This window comes from Lethenteron reissneri, chromosome 20 (genome assembly GCF_015708825.2).
Source record: "Lethenteron reissneri isolate LAM-NWPU_2019-01 chromosome 20, ASM1570882v1, whole genome shotgun sequence".
In the NCBI taxonomy this organism is placed as follows: Eukaryota; Metazoa; Chordata; class Hyperoartia; order Petromyzontiformes; family Petromyzontidae; genus Lethenteron; species Lethenteron reissneri.
This window is the reverse complement of record NC_083798.1, coordinates 6,013,686-6,028,389: the sequence shown is the minus strand read 5'-3', so window position 1 is coordinate 6,028,389 and position 14,704 is coordinate 6,013,686. Positions and strand designations below refer to the sequence as shown.

At 51.2% G+C, this 14,704-nt stretch overlaps 1 protein-coding gene across 1 annotated transcript; it reads right to left on the bottom strand.

Annotated features, from left to right (window-relative positions):
- Positions 1-409: 409 nt before the first annotated feature.
- Positions 410-14,435, bottom strand: LOC133344470 (solute carrier family 22 member 13-like). The gene is made up of 10 exons (XM_061554448.1): positions 13,700-14,435; positions 13,172-13,272; positions 11,198-11,352; positions 8,650-8,821; positions 6,902-7,022; positions 4,327-4,421; positions 2,839-3,053; positions 2,400-2,508; positions 1,542-1,754; positions 410-1,153 (listed from the first exon to the last, which is right to left on the bottom strand). Exons 1-10 carry the CDS (start codon positions 14,174-14,176, stop codon positions 1,075-1,077), a joined length of 1,737 nt encoding a protein of 578 aa, XP_061410432.1. The 5' UTR covers positions 14,177-14,435; the 3' UTR covers positions 410-1,074.
- Positions 14,436-14,704: the final 269 nt, after the last annotated feature.

Genomic DNA, 14,704 nt, shown 5'->3' with positions numbered 1-14,704 from the left:
CACGTTTATTCATTAAGCTCTATACTCTTTGGTTCTTTCGGTAAAGTCACGTAGGTATAAAATAATATTTCCCACGTGACTTTACCGAAAGAACCAAAGAGTATGGAATCCTGCAGTCACGAAAGCCTCAAATCAAAATCATTTAAGCTCTGTCTGCCCATCTGTCCGTACATAACTCGGGGGACGGACGGTGAAAGGGGGCACGATAACTCTTGTAAGGGTAATCCTGTACGAATGAACCCGCAGTGGAAGAGTCGTGTTGCTATCAGGGACCTACCCTATTGAAGCTTTACATAATCCATACACGCAGCCAGATTTATTCTTCCCCCCCCCAACTTGTTAATGCGTAATCAATGTTCTTACGTGCTTTATAAAACAAGCTGATTCAATGGTTCAGTGGCCGGGCGGCTCAGCGGTCCAAGCCCTGGAGCCAGCAGCACTGGGCTCGTTGCCTCGAATCTGGTTCCATCCACCCGTGGTCAAAACTGGGTCCGAGGGTGAATTGAGCCGATGGTCTCGGCGTGGTCTCCAATTTTTCGCGCGGCAAACAAATGTGTTTAACTCGGATGGTCGATTTAATTTGGCTAAAAATTACAGATCTGACGGTGTGACGAATGTGCTCTGCAGGGCACAGCGCGTGAAAGGGTTCGCCGTTAGCGTGGTTTGTAAGGCCGACTTGAAGTGAATCAGAAGTAGTTCTGTTTCATCATCTTCCACGGCCACACCCTGGCAAGGTGGTGCTCTGATAGGTGCCGGAATTCCAAATAAAAACGACACTGATGACGTGTTACCAACAGTACGAGAATTGGGCAGAGAAATTAAACCGCGTCGGTAAAACAAAACTTGGGGGAAAAAAGATGACTTCTCGACATCAAGCGTAATTTTTGTTTTATTTAAAATCGTGAGGTCCGTTGGACAAATTGTTAAAATTGCACATTTTCAGAGTAGACGGTGCCAAAGCATTGTTGAGTCTGTAAACATCAACCGACCGACAGTTATGTCCACGTTTTAAAAACAATGGTACCATTGTAGACTTCCACCGCACACCACTCCCTCTGTAGCCCCTCGCTCCACTTAGAGTCTCGTCGTGAAAACCTTGAGGCTGCCCTTCGCCGCGCCGTTCTGCGCCTCTCCTGCCTTCTTCAGCTTGGCCCTACATGACACCAGACACAGGCACCGCGGTCAAGTGAGCAATATGCACAGAGGACTTTATCCATCCAGGCAGAGAGCGGACCCTGACTGCCTCCATCACGGCAACAGCCAAGTTGCTTTCCCAAATCTCGGCAAATATGACCCCGAATGGATAAATGGAATGGCAACTACAATTCAGGTCAAAGACAGAAGTCCTCGAGCTACCAACGGTTCGTTGCTCAGTAGACCAAATGATTGTCCATCAGAAGCACTTTTCAACAAAACCCCGTTGTCACCGACAAGACGTGACAATCGCCCGGTGACACTTTTCCCCGTGACGCACGCCCAACTTGCAAAAGGTGTTAACCCCACCCCCCCCCCCCCCCCAAAATAAATTGTTGGACACGTACGTGTGCGCGAGCTCTGCTTTGGTCGGTAGAACGTCGGGCAGCTTGACGTTCCTGGTCTCCGGCAGCCACAGGCAGAGCAGCGAGCTGACGAGCACGCCGACGCCCACCAACGTGAGCGGGATGACGCGGTGGTAGGCGCCGAGAAGGGACACCATGGGAGCCAGAATTCCACCCAGGCTGCCCGACATTGCCGACATCCCCAGTCCGTTTTGTCTGTCGAGACGACGTCAACGGTCTGGGGTAACTGGGCCGTCGTGTCGGGGCCACGCTCGCGCACTTGCGCGCGGTCGGCATTGCACGCGTGGAACATTGTCAGTGGAAACGGTGCGTCTGGTGGAGGACACTGCTGTTTATGTGACGCGTACATGAACAGCTCTCGTCAGGCCTCATCCAAATGCTGGATGAGGGCCCTCACCGGTGGGTGAGGGCACGGGCAGCATAAACATGGGAACATAGAAGTACAATACGACAATATGTTTTGATGCGCTAAATTATTCTACCCACAAAGTCGCTGTGCAGTAACACACTTGGGTCATTTACAGGCAACTGTCGCCAACAAACGTGTTCACTCTGAGCATCCATTGCAACTCGGTACGATAACGGCATAGAGTGACGGAGTCGTGTCCAGTCAGGGACAATGGTGTTTTTTTTATATCTATCGTGTTTGATGAACAATGCTTGGTCTACAAGAAAGGGCAGCATCTCATGTGCCCCCACACGTGTTCGTGCTGATGCTCGTGTGGACTCCCGTTCAAAAGCACCAAAGAAAGCTGAACTCCGATTATACGGCGAGATGAGGCGCGCGAACGTTGTACTTTGTCCGCGGGGCTGTCTATGGGGATGCCCTCTCCCTCCTACCGGTGGGTGGTGGGGAAGAGCTCTGTCGAGTAGACCAAGAGGACGGAGAAAGCGCACGCCATGCACGTCTTCACCAAGACCGCCATCACCGTGGTGACCACTCGCAGGTCTGTCCCAATGCCACCAGCACCGACACAATCACGGCCATCGCCACCACGAGCACGACCACAACAGCAGGAGGGGAGCCCCCACCGTTATCCGTGGTGATGTTGTGGGGCAGTCGCTTCCACGCATGAAAGGATAGCGAAGATCGTGTATCGTGTTGCAAATCGCAAAAGGGCTGGGAGTGGCGGGGCAGTGGTTAGCGCATTCTGCAATGTACATGGCAGTCCCTGGGGCCCTAGCCCCCCCGCCCCCCATCCACCTTCAACCAATAACCCACAGTGACCAGTGTGGCGATGCAGTGTGTGGTGGCAACTTGGACAGGGTGGCCTCTCACCATCAGGGATGAGCGCGAGGATGATGCAGGCCAGGCCCCCGACCAACTGGACGGTGAACATGCTCGGCCGGCGACCGAAGCGCTCCAAAAACCACGGCAGGCAAAAGCGGGCCGGCGATTCGGTGACGCCGAAGATCATCTGGGTGAGGTAGATGCTGAGGCCAAATCCCGTGGAGCTGAGGCTCAGTTTGTAGTAGGACATGCTCACCATCAACCTGCAGAGAGGTTCATGCTTCAGCAGACGGACAAAACAATACAGAAATAAACAATTATTTCCATTACGCCAAGAGTCTGTGTGGATGGCAGATTTTCGTTTTCCTTCTTGGTTATTTTGTCTCCCTTCTCTGCTCGTGATGTCCATCATCACCCTCTGCTTCATTTGTTTCACTCCAGTCACCCACCTCCTCATTCGCTCTTCTATCGCTACGACCTTTCGCTACCGTTCCCATGTAACCTCACTCATCGATGACTACCGCCACGTTGAACACTCGGTCTACCAGACTGGCTGACTGTATCGTCTCGTCCACGCTGTTCAACCACCACCACCACCACCAGCCGCATTGAAAGTCCCAACACTTCTCTCTCTCTCTGCTTGTTTCCTCTCAATGTCCGACTTTGGAATTGCCTCCCCCATTGTCTCTCACCCCTCCCCCCACCCCGGTTCCTATAACTGCTCAAATTGAGGAATGTCTTCACGGTCATATCGCGCCGGTTGCTGATGGGGTCCCTTGCCATGTTAGTCCTTTTGGTCAGTGCACAGCAACCATGATTTAAATAAACACACAATCGTGTTCCCTCTTATTATTGCCTCTAAGCTGTGGGGTGTTAGGCGACTGCCCGCCCCCAAACTCCCCCCCCCCCCCCCCCCGTATATGTAATGATTTATTAGGATTTTGATTTAAAGCTTTCGTGACTGCAGGGATTCACATTCTTGGTTCTTTCGGTAAAGTCACGTGACTTTACCGAAAGAACCAAGAATGTGATTTATTAGGATGTTATTGTCGCTTGTTCACTTAGGTCACCCTTGCCAGTGCGAAATAAGTTCAACGTCATACTACGGACATACACGTGACGAAAACAAAACTTAGTTCTGGGAAGGTTTTGCTCAAAATGTTAAGATAATTATAATAATTAGAATGTTAACTAACTGTGACAATGGGGAGGAATAATGGGTTCAGGTGACCCGTGAGGCCACTATCTTCGCAAGGATACAAATAATGTATAAAGTTGATTCTTTAATCTTAATCACGAGTCTTGACTTGGAACTGATTTAGGCATTCTCCAAATGATATGACACCCCCCCCCCCCCCCGTAATTTAAAGCAATCGTCAGAGGTGCGTCTTGTCATCCAGCGCGTCTCATAGTGCGGAAAATGTCGGCAATTGAATCGTGGGACGTGGAGGCAGACGGGAGCCCCGGGGCGGAGGGAGGCTGGGTGGGTGGGGGAGTGGATTTGTTACCCTGCTAATTTTGACTGTGACATCTCACCAGAGGTAGAGGATGGTCAGGGTGAGACGTCGCATGTGGAACGTTCTAAAGAGGTCGAGCGCGGACGTCGAGGACTTCTTCTTCTCGATTGACAGCTGGAGCAGGGGGACGCACAAAGACAGTGATCCCCCGTGTCGCCTCAAGCAGACTGTGTTGTTTAACACGTCGGCTTTCACGACCATTATTATTCACAATAAAGGTTTTTGGGTTAGATCGCGCAAGTGTAAATGTGTCCGTAACCCTCCACCACCCGACAGCCAATTAATAAGGGACTTGTCACGTAAACCAAACGCCAATTAGTAACTAATTCAGCCCACCGGTGTGTTGGAGAGTAAATCCACAACATTTACAATTTGAGTAGTACGACGTTTGAGACTGTTTTGGCAAGTGCTGTTAACCTTTTTTTGACTTAAAACTTTCGTGACTGCAGGAATTCATATTCTTGATTCTTTTGGTAAAGTCACGTAGATAGAAAACAAAAAATCTTAAATAAAATAATAAAATTAAAATTAACAATACAAATGTATTTTTATTTTCTATTCTATTTACGTGACTTTACCGAAAGAACCAAGAATATGCTGTTAATGTTAGCAAGGCACACGATGGGGTGGTGGGGGGGTCAGCACCGCGCCCGGCCGCACACTTTGTTTCCCCAGTAGCGATATTTGCACATTGCACCGGATACTCATTTTTGAGGTCGAGTCGACCTAGGGGAGGCCCAGGACCAGTTCCGATATTCGTCACCAATGTGGGCCGTGAACGGGAATCGAACTCTGGTCGCCGGTGTTGTAGCGCAGCGCGCTGACCACTACACTACCGCTGCCCACGCATGCAAGCAGCCAAGCAAACAGAAGTCCAATTGTAACTCTAAATCACCAGGGAGTGGGGGGGGGTGAATACAGTCGTTTATTGTCTAGTTTATTGGAATCTGTAGTGATGAATATTTTTGTACAGCATCCAAAAGCGGCCGCATTTCAAAACGCTCTACAGAAAGAGTTGGCATTCATTTTCGAGGGAGAGGCAGGCAGTGATGGGCAAGAGAACAGAAAGTCTTGAACTTGAACAGTGGCAGATAAAAGTGACCTCCCTTTTGAGCTAAGATTAATTGGGGGGCTCCAGCTGCAAGCCCTGTTGCTGGAGAAGGCAGCGCGTGGAGGGGAGTAGATATAGATGACAGGGAAGCATTAGGGCTTTCTGGTTTGGGAGGTTAACTCTTAGTAATGCCGACAGCACGTTGGCTATTCGTTTGTCAAAGATACCGATAGTCATGTGAATAGGCATGAGGTCAGCAACTCTGACCAACGGCTTAAAAGTGGAATCTGCTTCTATAGATAAATGCTATTGCCAAGACCAGTGAGAAATACCTTACTCAGAGGGTGCCCTTGCCGGGGTAGTCAAAATGCGACATGATGGGACGGTGGCTTTCTTGAACGATGTGCAAGTGTGTTAATGATTGTCGGGTCGCGTAGATGAGCCCGGCGCCGAAGTAAACCGGTCCAGCCCGGAGAATTTCGGCGCCGTATTAATAAGTTATTGACCCGATAAAGCATTTGTGAGACTCCACCAACAATAGCGAGCAAGGGTGACTATTTTTATGCCGCGTGTGTAATCTGCGCGGCCTTTTAATTCGTGAATACTGAGATGGCAAGCTGCAGGTCCTACAAGGACACATTCGAAGGGTCCTTTAGCCGAATGAGAACATGCTGAAATTGCGGGCCTCTTTTCTAACACAAATAGAAAAGGAAAAACACGGGGAAAAGTAAACGTGAAACAAACGAGGCTGCCTATAATGTAGATAGAAACAGACAGTGCATACAACTATAGGGGTGTATAATATACAGCAAGGCACCACATATTAGGTAACGAAATTTACATTCGCAGTGAAATGCTGACATAACAGTTTCCAGGGAACCAACCAAATTTGAATGTTAGACACGGGGATCAAAGTTAAGTCATGGAAATCCTCATTGGAGTTGTATCCATCGATTATACTAAAACTGAGTGACCAGGAGGCTCACGGGGGCTAACACGGGGGCGGAATTACGAGCATTGATAGCCTGAGTCCACATCTGGGTACCAGCCACCCGTGATAATGATAGGTCCTCGTCAGTTTGAGTGAATTATCTGAACCCAGTTACTAAAGACACCACCAACAAAACCTCGTATTTCAATGTACGTGTTCGTTTAATTTGTCACTTTCCAACTCTGAGTATTAACAATATCGCTTTGGCTGTCATGAGGCAATCGATCTCAAGGCAGTGTGTGTGGGAAATTGCACCCTCTGCTGCGCGTAGGATAAAGCGCTCACTTGAAGAACTTTTTGACAGGAGTCGAGCGAAAGAGCTATCCCACGACCGTTCTCTGGACACACAAGGAGTGCAACGACTTTGCGACACTTCCGAGGGAATTATTTACTTGGTGACATGACACCGTTAACACAATCGGGATGCGCCGGGGGGGGTGGGGGGCGAAAAAAATTCTACTCCCCCAAAAAAGCAACACGAGATCTTGCCCCAATCGATACCTGGAACCCGCGGCGCGCAGCGAAGAACTCGGGTGGCCAAAACACTCTCACCGTGTCCACCATGTGCGTGGGTAGGCTGACGCCATTCTGCTTGGCCGCTTCCATGATGAGTTTCTTGGCGCGATCGTGGTCCCCCCTCATGTAGAGCCACCGCGCCGACTCGGGAACGATGCTGCCGCGCCACGCGATGTCATCGGCAATGATCGGCGGCATCGTCATTAGTGGCAATGCCCTCGGCAACATCGTTATCGGTAACAGCAGCACCAGCATCATTAAGAACATCATATTACTATGGGAACCTCATTTGCCAGTAAAAATATGATAATTGGTTTTTTACCCGTTCTATCTGGCAACAAAACTGACACCTTTTTACAAGGAGTCATGTTTGCATAGACCGCAATACCTTTTGGCGTCATCTGGTCCAACCCATGTGAGACTAGGCTCTAAGGAAAGCTGTCTCGGGTGTGGACCAATCAACTTCAAGGACAGTGTACATTATCAGAGTTATGTCTTTTGTTTGGATTATGACTGCAGGTATTGCGGTCTATGCAAACATGACTCCTTGTAAAAAGGTGTCCGTTTTGTTGCCAGATAGAAGGGTAAAGAACCAATTAACATCATCTTTGCATGTGTGCACGTTGAACTTCGCACCGTACGTAACCAACCCTGCTAATCGGAGGTGCAGATTAGTACGGTTGGCGATGTAATGATCTACGCCAGCACAATCAGTCGGAAAATCATTCTCAGCAGTGTCAATATCATCATTATCATAAGCAGCATCAGCAGCAGGATCGTCATCATATTCATCGGCACCAGCAGCACTTTCAGCAGTGTCCTCAGCAGCAGCGGCATCAGTATGACCTCCGTCATAGTCACATCGCTGCAAATCCCTTATCGGTGTCTAACTTGTTACAGACCAATTAATACTGGTAGGATCCTCCTGGTTACACCAGCTCACAGGGGATCATTGTGTCCATCGTGCAGGGAGGGGCTGGGTGGGGAGGGAGGGGAGGGAGGGGCTGGGTGGGGAGGGGCTGGGTGGGGAGGGGTGGGAGGAGAGGGTGGGGCTGGGTGGGGAGGGGGAGGGTGGGGCTGGGTGGGGAGGGGGAGGGTGGGGCTGGGTGGGGAGGGGGAGGGTGGGGCTGGGTGGGGAGGGGGAGGGTGGGGCTGGGTGGGGAGGGGGAGGGTGGGCTGGGTGGGGAGGGGGAGGGTGGGGCTGGGTGGGGAGGGGGAGGGTGGGGCTGGGTGGGGAGGGGGAGGGTGGGGCTGGGTGGGGAGGGGAGGGGCTGGTCACCCCGTGGTGCCCTTATAAAACTCAATGTTTAACCTACTCACGCCGGCTTGTGCCCGCCCTCACAGTCGGTCATATTTGCAGAATACACCACGCCGCTGTTGACCCTGGCCATTGTCCGAGCAACCCAACGTTCCTACCAGCTCCCTCCGCAGGAATGTGTTACCTTACTGGTCACACGTGCCCTTATAAATCTCAAAATTAATCCTACAAAGTCCCATCGCAAGTGAAAAACACAAAGAAATAGACACAAAAAAATGCCCCGCACTGAAACGTCTGTACGCCGTATGGACCTGAAAACTCAATTTTCCTGTACAATACGGGTGAACCGTATGGGTTGACGGCTATGTAGTCGTCCTCATGCAGCACCACCATCAATACCAGCATCGGCATCATCAACATGAACATCATGAGCAGCCTGCGCGGCATGGGGAGGCCCTCATCGCGCGGCAGGTCGATGAACCGATGAACCGCGTGCCGTCGCGGTTTGCGAGAGCGTCGCGGTCACCACAAGTAGACGATGAAGGCCACGAAGGGGGGGATGGTGACGACGAGCTGGAACGTTCGCCAGTCGCGGATGAAGTAGGCCAGCGTGGCGAGCAGCACCTGCCCCATGCCCCGCGAGGCCTGGGGGACCAGGGCGGCCAGAGTTCTCGTGGACGTGCCGCACCACTCCATGACTGCACGCAGAACGAGAAATGGTTCCCCAGTATAGCATTAGCAGACTGTTGGGGCAAGTGCTGTTAGCGAGTAGGCCCGATGGAGGCCGGTGACGGCACACGAGGGAAGGGGTGGATGGCCGAAACCATGCCCCCGGCTGCCTTTTGTTTCCCCCGTGCTGATCACTGTGTAACAAAGACAAATATTTGTTTTGTCCCTGGGTAGTAAGTGTTGTTTCCTAATTGCTTATGCCTCAAAAGTGCAGAAAATGGCGATTATTCCCCACAAACTTTGCTTTTGTGACCAGGACAGTGATATTTAGGAATGTACCTATTTTCAATGAGAAAACGTGTGCATTTGTGTCATTCCTTCACGTGAAGTCCCGGTCACAAAAGCAAAGTTTGTGGGGAATAATAGCCATTTTCTGCACTTTTGAGGCAGAAGCTATTACGAAATAACACTTACTACCGAGGAACAAAGATCGTGTTACATAGTGAATTATTACCCACTGCACCAGGTACTCATCTGGCTGCGTGCCAACACACGGTGGCCACGCGTGTTGCTGGCATGTTGTTGGCGTGTTGCTGGCGTGTAGGTGTCGTGAGTCTCCACCACATGACCAAATCAATATTGATTTGAAGCGTTCGTGACTGCAGGAATCCATACTATTTCAGCAGATTTTTCTTGCTGTGGTTGTTCCACCTGATGACGATTGCTTGTGTTGCGAGCGAAACGTCGTGATCTATTATTTTTCTACTTACGTGACTTTACCGAAAGAACAAAAGAGTATGACCAAATCACTTTGCACGAAGACCGATCTCGTCAGACCTCCAAAGCTAAGCAGGATTAAAAGCCTGTGTAGTGCTGCCACGGGTGACCACCACCACACATCACGCAGCTGTTGCGGGCTACTTCCGGGCTGCATTGGACTGTGTTATGCTCCCACGTCGACACTGTCCGCCGTCACCAACCCACACTTAGCAGCACGGTGAAGAGTGCTCTGTTTACGCCCCGTGACCCAGTGCCGGATTAAGCTCAGTGCGGGGCCCTGAAGCATATGGTATAAAGGGGCCCTAAATAAAAAAAACACATAAATATTAAAAAACATGTTTTACTTGCATAGTAGAGTAATTGTATTTTTTTTCATTTGCCATAGAGCCAGATAATACGACATATCGGTAACCTTAAACGCCCAGTCGTTCATAAAGTTGAAGGCCGTATAGTACTCTAGTAATATAGCAAGTGCAGAATAACTGAACCGGAAATGACAGCTTGAAAGCATTTAGCGCGGTATCCTTGAAAGTGCATGGCCCGTAGCTACTACATACGTAGCTACTTTTGCAACTAGGATAATCCTGCACTGCCGTGACCCAAGGATCGGCAAACCTGCGGCTCCGGAACCGCACGCGACTTTTTGCGGACTGCTTCGTGACGTTGTTGATTAAGGACCAACCGCCGTCTTTGTGTTCACCACAGTGCATTGCGGCTCTTGAAATATTGAGGTTTTTTTGTTAGCGAATTCCCCCCCCCCCCCCCCCCCCAAAATGTCTCCTTTTGTTATTTTGGTTTCCGATCCCTGCCCGTGACCCCACACGGTAGGCGTAGGGTTAGGAGGCCCTTTATCCAGCAGTCGATTAACAGATAGGTCTCAGCGTTGTCCATGCCGCCGGTGTGAGCTCACCTATGGGAACCTAAATAACTATTTTACATAGCGAGGGGTAGCCAGGTGCCTTTTATGATCATTATTATTTAAGAGCAGGAAAATGGTGATCAGAGATTGGACCCCCGAGTCAACACGTTCACAGCGGTGTACGAGGCATGCCCCAAATGTTGATTCTGGCTATCTTCTGAACCGAGGAATTCAGCTGCGGTGTTGTGACGTGGAGGGTATATCTGATCGCTATTGCAGATACGCAATTGACCTTCTGAACAGGACTCTTGAAATAAAGTGCCGTCTCACACCCCCCCCCCCCCCCCGTGCTCAGCTGTTGTCGATGACAGAACACAATGCACAGGTCGACTCCTCGTCTACGAACTTTGTTGTTGTTATTGTTGTCGTCTATTTAGAAGACCTGTCTCCCCCTCGAAAGGAGTCACGATGGGAGGAGAGGGGAGGAGAGGGGACAGAGCGGACCGGCTACATACACATACCTGTCAACCCCACTGCGTATCTCATTACAGACAAATTCAGACCTTATTGGTCACCCCGTGCCCCTTTATAAATCTCAACGTTCATCCTACAAAGTCCCATCACAAGGGAGAAACACAAACAGATAGACGAAACGTGTTTTTTTTGTACTCAATTTCCCCGTGCAATAAAACGGGTAAACCATTATGGGTCGACGGACAATGCGTAGCAATGGAGCACCTAACGAGCTCGCGAACGTGAGACTCACTGAGCACGATGGGGTTGCCGAGGATGAACGACATGCCGAGGCCCACTCCGAAGCGGAAGACGATGTAGAGGGCAACGTTCGGGGAGAACGCGCTGCCGAGCCCGCAGATAAAATGCCAGAGCATGGCCACGACAATAAGTCCCTTCCGTCCGTACCTGCGAATGGGTGGGACACGCGTGCCGCGTGCCACATCATTCAACTCGCAGCTGGATTATGTTCAAGGTGGGGTGCGATTTCGCTTTGGTGCCCTCCACGAAAGGGAATCCCCACGAGTCGTACTGGGAAGGGAAACATTTATTGTTTCGGTAACGCACACTCGGTAACATAGACACAGATCCCCCATATAGACTTGATAGATTGTTGGGGCGAGTGCTGTTTGCGAGCACCTACGAAGGCCGGCACGGCACACGAGGGGGTGGGTGGCCAGCACCACGCCCGGCCGCCTTTGTCTCCCCAGTGGCGATGTTTCCACACTGAAACAGGTACTCAAATTTTTTGACTGAGTCGACCTAGGGGAAGGCCCAGGACTCGCTCATATAATCGTCACCGGTGTTGGCCGTGAGCGAGACTCGAACTCGGCTCGCCGGGTTCGTAGTGCGGCACCACCGCTGCACCACCGCTCCCCACACACTCGGTGACGCACAGCTCGGTGACGCACTTCCCTAGGAGGCTGTTACTTGAGCAACTTTTTTTTCTCCGGGAGCCCCGAGCTCATGACCCACAACCCCCCCCCACCACCCCCTTATCTATCCTCTCACTCCCCACCTTCTGGAACTTTCCACAAAATTCCTCCCAGTCACACCTCTTTCTCGTTGTTTTCCCCGCTGAAAATACAGTCGAGTATCTTCTTTGGCTTTCCTCCAGCCCCCCCCCCACCGCTTTTCCTTTTTTTCTCGCCCTTGTTACCAGCGTGCTCTTTAATTATTTATCTTGGATGTGGTCCTGCGACCCCCCCTCCCCGGCTAACCCTCAGCGTGACCCCACACGACCTTTTACATCAATTCCTTCCCTCGAATGTTTAACCACCACCACCACCAATGCCCGATGCCAATGCTCCCATTTTAGTTAACATTGGTTATGTCAGTTTTCGTTTTTAAAACGCGAAACAAGAATCATAAAGCAAACTAAAATAAAGGTAAAGAGCAAAGTTATGTTTATTTCGGCAAAATTATCTATATAAACGCATATTGATGCTACGGCTTTACCAATTACCTCTCTATAAACTCTCCTTGCCTTACCGCACTGACCAGCGTGGAGAAGTATGGTCAAACAGCCTCCATGAGTGACAGCGTGGGGCGGGCCTTCATCCAGCAGTGGATTAACAAAGGGCTGTACACACTTAACTGTCAAACACAGCCCCTTAATTGTATCGGTATATTTGACAGCAAAAATGTGAACTGTGGTCTGGCCTAGAAAACCCCTCAGGGTGTTTCAATGCAGGGTTTGATGTTTGTCGAACTTCGCTCGCACCGTACGTCGCCAACCGTGCTGATCGCTGGTGCGAGATGCAAAGACACCGGTGGTGATTCGGCGACGCGTGTAACGCGTGGTTCCCAATCGTCGCCATCCTGTGGGGTTTTTGGTATTTTCCTGAGTGGCACTGCCGACAAGTGTGGCACCGATGTAAGGATTCCCCCCCACCCACACCTGTCGCTAACCCTCGGCGTGACCCCACACGACCTTTTACATCAATTCCTTCCTTCGAATGTTTTACCTCCACCAATGCCCGATACCAATGCTCCCATTTTAAACACATTCCTGCGGAGGGAGCTGGTAGGAACGTTGGCTTGCTCTGTCAATGGCCAGGGTCAACGGCGGCGTGGTATATTCCGCAAATATGCCCGACTGTGAGGGTGGGCACAAACCGGCGTGAGTACGTTAAACGTTGAGTTTTATAAGGGCACCACGGGGTGACCAGCCCCTCCCCTCCCCACCCAGCCCCACCCTCCCCTCTCCACCCAGCCCCCCCCCGACCTGTCGGAGAGAGGTCCACCAGCCGAGCCAAGCAGAAATCCCAGCATGAACATCGCCTGCGACATCTCGTTCAGCCAGCTCCGCTCGCACACCAGATCAAACTGAGCACACGGACAGACGAATGCACGAGAACAAAGATGGAGAGATCCGTCATTGTCAATCCACAGCTGCTGGATGAAGTCTCACCCGCCATACTTCACCCCGCTGGGTCAAGTGCAGGTTGGTAACGAAGGGGGCTGGGGGGGTGGGGGTGCCCTAGGACCCGTTCAGATATCGCTCGCCACTGACGTTAGCCGTGGCCTGGAATGTAACATAGGCGGCCACTTTCGTACATAAGCAGTCTGCGTTGCGAATTGCGCCACCGCCTCCACCCGATACATAAACGAAGGCAAAACGTGCACGAATACAAATGAGCCATGGTAGTTACATAGAGAGACATCTATATACAGCGTAGAGAATCAGAATATGTATTCATACTGGAGAAATCCGATGAGCTATAAAGCTCTTTTTCACAATTGTGTACATCACCTCGGTGACGATGGTCGACGAATACTGGCTGGTGTCGTACATCCACCCGTTGGTGCAGGGCTCTTGGCTGTAGTTTCCAAAAGCTCCCAGCTCATCATCACCATCAGCAGCGGCGGCGGCGAGGGTGCTCCACGCACCACCGCTCGAGACATTCCCCCCGCCGTGCTCCCACGGGCGGAGGAGACTCGCGTCGAGGACGCGCACGCACGGGTTCACCGGCTCGCCTCCGCGCCCATCACTCGGGGTCACGGACACAGGCTCCGGGGTCGCGTTCGTGGGCCCCGCTGAGCCCGTGACACCCGCGCTGTCGGGCCGGCAGCTGTGCGGCACGGCGGAGCCCGAGAAGACCTGTACGAAGGAGGGGAAGTCCCCAAAGAGGCACGTGAGGCTCGTCCAGAAGATGAGCCACTTTTGGAACTTTCCGAAGCCGATGGTGGCGATGATGTCCCCAAAGTCGGTGGTGATGGTAGGTTCCATGGGTGATGCGTTGGCGTTCCGTTATTAGCGTGGCTATTGATTGGTGCTCGAGAAGGTAATGCTCTCAGACGCACATTGTTTCGCGTTGTATGCCTGTGTATATATATGTGTGTGTGCAGGGCTTATGGGGTGTGGTGAAATGCAAGTCGGTGTGTGTTGATGTTGAGTTGTGACTTGTCATCTACAAGGCCTGATGCTTGTGCTCAACCATTAACCCGTGCGTGAGCTCAGGTACATTAAAAGGGGACCTCCCCGTAACGCGGCATGTCTCTCTCTGTGTGTGTGTGGGGGTGTGTATATATATACACTCACACCCCCACGGACTTAAAACAGCTTGGCGTGTTTAGTATTTTGTATCTTAATCATACACGCAGCAAGATTAATAATTCAAAGACAAAACTACGGTTTACATGCGCGAGTCCTCTCTCAATCTGCTGTGTCCGATGAAGGGATCCCCTCGCTGTGTCGGTCATGGTTGTTTGACCATACTTCACCACGCCCGTCAATGCGAGTTGTTGAAGTGGTGGT